Here is a 3768-nt window from a genome sequence, read left to right as displayed (position 1 = left end):
TTCCGATCCAGAGTTTTGATCGTCGTCGTTCTCCAACGACGAAGAACGATGGTGTCTACGATGATGCCGATGATAGTAATGGTGATGGTGCGAGTGATGATAGTAGTGGTGATAATGATGGTAACGATGATGACGATAAGTTTGTTGCTGTTGTTGCTCGGTGTCGTAGCTGTCCTCGGCGTGCTGACGAGGCACGAGGACGCACGAGCCGAGATCGGCACCAAAGCTCTCCACGGCGGTGAGTAACATCTCTAGTTGATTTTCCTTGAGCGATTTCAACAGCTCCTTGCACATCGATAAACGAACGGGATCCTCGTCATCGTCCTGGCTCTGATCACCGCCGCAGCAACCTTGGTGTAGTCTACTCGACGAGATACGGCTACCTCCTCCACCCCCTCCACCTCCAGAGCCGCCGCTACCCCCTCCACCGCCACCTCCTACCCCAGCGCCACCTCCACCTCCTCCTCCTCCTCCTCCACCACCTCCGCCGCCTCCCGCAGCGCCACCTCCGACGACGCCGCCGCCGACGCCGCCGTCGCCGCCGCCGCCGACTGCACCTCCTGACGACGCTTCACGCGCTCCTCTGGTTGTTTGGCCCGTCGTTGCCGTCACGTTGCTCGTGTCGTTGTCGGTGCCGCTCGTGTTGTTTGCGCGATGAATACGTGACGAATCCTCTTGAGCTTCACACTCGGTTTCATGCTCTCCACAGACCTTGGCCTTTAGGAGACGTCTAGTGAGCGCCGTCCGTTTGCTCCAGAACATGAACATGAAACAGGATTTGCGGTACGCGCATTTGGGGGCCAGTACTTTTGAACGTAGCCGCGCGGAAAATGAGAATTATTTGGAATCGGTGCCCGACGCGACACCGTCGCACCACCGCGCACTGCACGCCACTTTCCTCCTCCCCCTCCTCCCGCCGCCGCCCCCTCTCGCTGCCGCGGCTCCACAGTTTCCTCTACCGACGCCTCGTTTTTCTCCCTTTCGCGCGTTACCGAGCTTCCCCGTTGCCGCTCCTCTTTCGCTCCTCTTTCGTTCCTCTTTCGCCGCTCTTTCGCCGCTCTTTCGCCGATCTCGCGACTACGGCGAAAAAAGCCAACAGCAGAGGTATATACACCGGCGGTTATACACTGTGGTGAAAAAAAACAAACACCGCCGCTGCTCCGACACACATACGAGCGAAGGAATCACAGACGAATGACGGTCCCCAGCGACTCGCGACGGGGCCAGCACACGCGTGTATATTTATTTATGCTCTCCGCGTATCTCGTGCACTTTGGATCACGGTCCCGAAATAGTGTAACAGTCCCCCGTGGCAGAGAAGAACGACGGTGTGCGTGCACGCGCGCGTGTGCGTGGGGCTCGGTTTCGCGCTAAAGCGCGTCGAACACGGTCCGCAGGCGATAAACGCGCGCCACTCTCGGCCGTTTTCGCGAATCCTCTACGCCGTCCGCTCTTCTTCCCTTTCTTTCCCGAGAACGAGAATATTTCGAACCGGCGATGGCGCGTGGCAAGCGACGGGGCGGACCCGAGCGCAATAACCGGGGGGTACCTTCACCCTCTTGCTCTCCGCTTACTTTTTCCAACGCGTAAACGAGGTTAGGTCCGAATACCGTCTGCTGACCTTGAACTCTCTCGTTTACCTATGTGCCACAGCATACGCGAACTGGCCGGCTGATCGGTGACGCGAACAGCGTGCGCGAGCACACACTACGCCGATTCGTCGTGACGAACTCTCTCGATCAGCTGAAGCGCCGCTTCATTTCTCGCGATACTTGCCGCGAAATCGCTTTTTCCTCTATTCGTTCCGTCTCTCTTCAATCGCGCGTCGAAACGTTAGTCGTGAATGACACCGCGAGGGCAAAACGTGTCGCGTTGGTAAAGTCGCTGTCCAAAGTGCCGCGCTGCTGCTACTGTTGCTTCCGCTGCTACCGTTACCGCTGCTTCTGCTGCCTCCGCTGTCTCTGCTGTCTCGGCCGTCGGGCAGGCGACAAAAAGCGCTGGACGATTTCTTCGAGGATGAAAGAACGTAGCGCATAATACAGAAGCGAAAAGGCACACGAGGGTTTTTCGCTGCTGCTGCCTGTCGGTGCGTGGCTCGACAGTCTCGCCAACGTCAGCTTCGGTTGTCCGTAGACGTGCACGGTGCAACGGTCGCCGGCGGGGTTACGGACGCGCACTATTAGTATCACGATACACTTGTTATCCGTTGGATGTAGCAGCACGAATCGGTCGCGCGCGCACACACGACACCGGTTCTTGACTTTCCTCGACGTTGTATATCGACAGCGATGTGGTGCCTTAACCTCGCGACCCGGCACACAAGCACCAACACACACACGCGCGCGTATATAATACGTACATCGGCGCGATCGCCTTACGAAAAATTGTTTTGTATCGTTGCGAATCTTTCTCTCTCTCTCTCTTTCTCTCTTGGTTCCTCTTAGCGGACGAGCGTGACAGCGGTGGAACACCACGGCGCTTGTTCAATGTCCCTGGAATCTCGGGCAGCTAGGCCCTGTAGGATGCGATAATGCCGTTTTCGTTCTTGATACTCCTTTGCCCGTGCCGTGGCCAATGCCGGCGCACCGGCACCACATAACAACAACAACGACGACGACGACGACGACACTTTAACCTCAAATCCGAGATTGTCGCGTCGATCACTCCCCGTCATCCGTATACGCGTATCACCGAGTGACATTTTCCGCTTGCATCGTCCGTCTTTCTCTCCCTACTTCTTCACTGTTCTCGCACTGTTCACCGTAACACTTGTCGCTCGTCACCCATCGCCGTCGCCGGCCTGCGGGCTTATTCGCGCGAGGCGACCGCGAGGACGCGCACTGTCACATTCTTGAAATCGCTGCCCAGAGAGCTAGCGAGAAGGAGCGAGACGCTAACGGGGAGGGATAGCGCGAGAGCAAGACGGATAGACAGAAGAGAGAGGAAAATACACGGCGAGAAAAAGAGAGTAGGGAGGACTAGTGCGCGTAGATCGGATATATAACTCGCGGAGGGCGAGAGAGGTCGAACGAGAGTAGCGCTTGGGCTGCGCGTTTAAAACTTCGATACGTGCTCTCGGGCGGATGATAAAAAAAAGTCAGCGTGCGTGGTGGCGGGGTAGAGAATCGCGTTCAGTCTGCACGCTCGGTTTCCCCTCTTTCCAATTCTTCTATCGGCAGTCGTTTTTCTCTTCGCGCACAGATACCGACGTAGTCACGGGGCAAACTGTTGCGAAGAACAACCACGATTACGGCCGTAACACGACTCGACTCGGCTCCGCTCGACGACGCGACTGGTACGCACGAGGTCTCCGTCATGAGCGCACACACCGACTTCCACCGCCTCTTCCTCCACCTCCTCGTCGCCGCCGTCGCTCGTCTCGTCCCGTCCGTCTCGTCTCGGCGCGCCGATACACCGACCGCAGCATACTAAACACACAAGGGAGATTGTTAAACATGGCCGTCGCCGCCGCGCCATTATTTCCTACGTTCGCCGCTAGAGGCGCCACCCGTCCATGCCACCCGTCCTATACCGCAGATATACCAGGAACGTTCTTTTCAAAATTATACCATCCTCCTTTTCTTTCCTTTTCTTTCTTTTTCTCTCCTTTCTCCTATCCCCGTCCGATCTATCGATCGCTTATCGACGATAATACGAAAATATTCGCCTCCTATCCTCTCCCGACTTACGGAGACATCCAATCGTGCGTTCCTCGTTAATAATTTCGCCTGTAAACCTTCGAAAACCTGCGCGCGGTTCGACCAATCG

General features: G+C 56.7%; 1 protein-coding gene across 1 annotated transcript in view; it reads right to left on the bottom strand.

Moving 5' to 3' along the window:
• Positions 1 to 3129, bottom strand: part of Dad (Daughters against dpp) — a 64876-nt gene extending 61747 nt beyond the window's left edge. Inside the window, exon 1 of the mRNA XM_017908621.1 lies at positions 1 to 3129. Within this exon, the coding sequence (XP_017764110.1) occupies positions 1 to 768 (768 nt within the window). The 5' untranslated portion in view covers positions 769 to 3129.
• Positions 3130 to 3768: the final 639 nt, after the last annotated feature.

Source organism: Eufriesea mexicana, unplaced genomic scaffold (assembly GCF_001483705.2).
Source record: "Eufriesea mexicana isolate 0111107269 unplaced genomic scaffold, ASM148370v2 scaffold11475, whole genome shotgun sequence".
NCBI lineage: Eukaryota > Metazoa > Arthropoda > Insecta > Hymenoptera > Apidae > Eufriesea > Eufriesea mexicana.
Note: the sequence above shows the minus strand (reverse complement) of the source record. Positions and strands in the feature narration are given on the sequence as shown.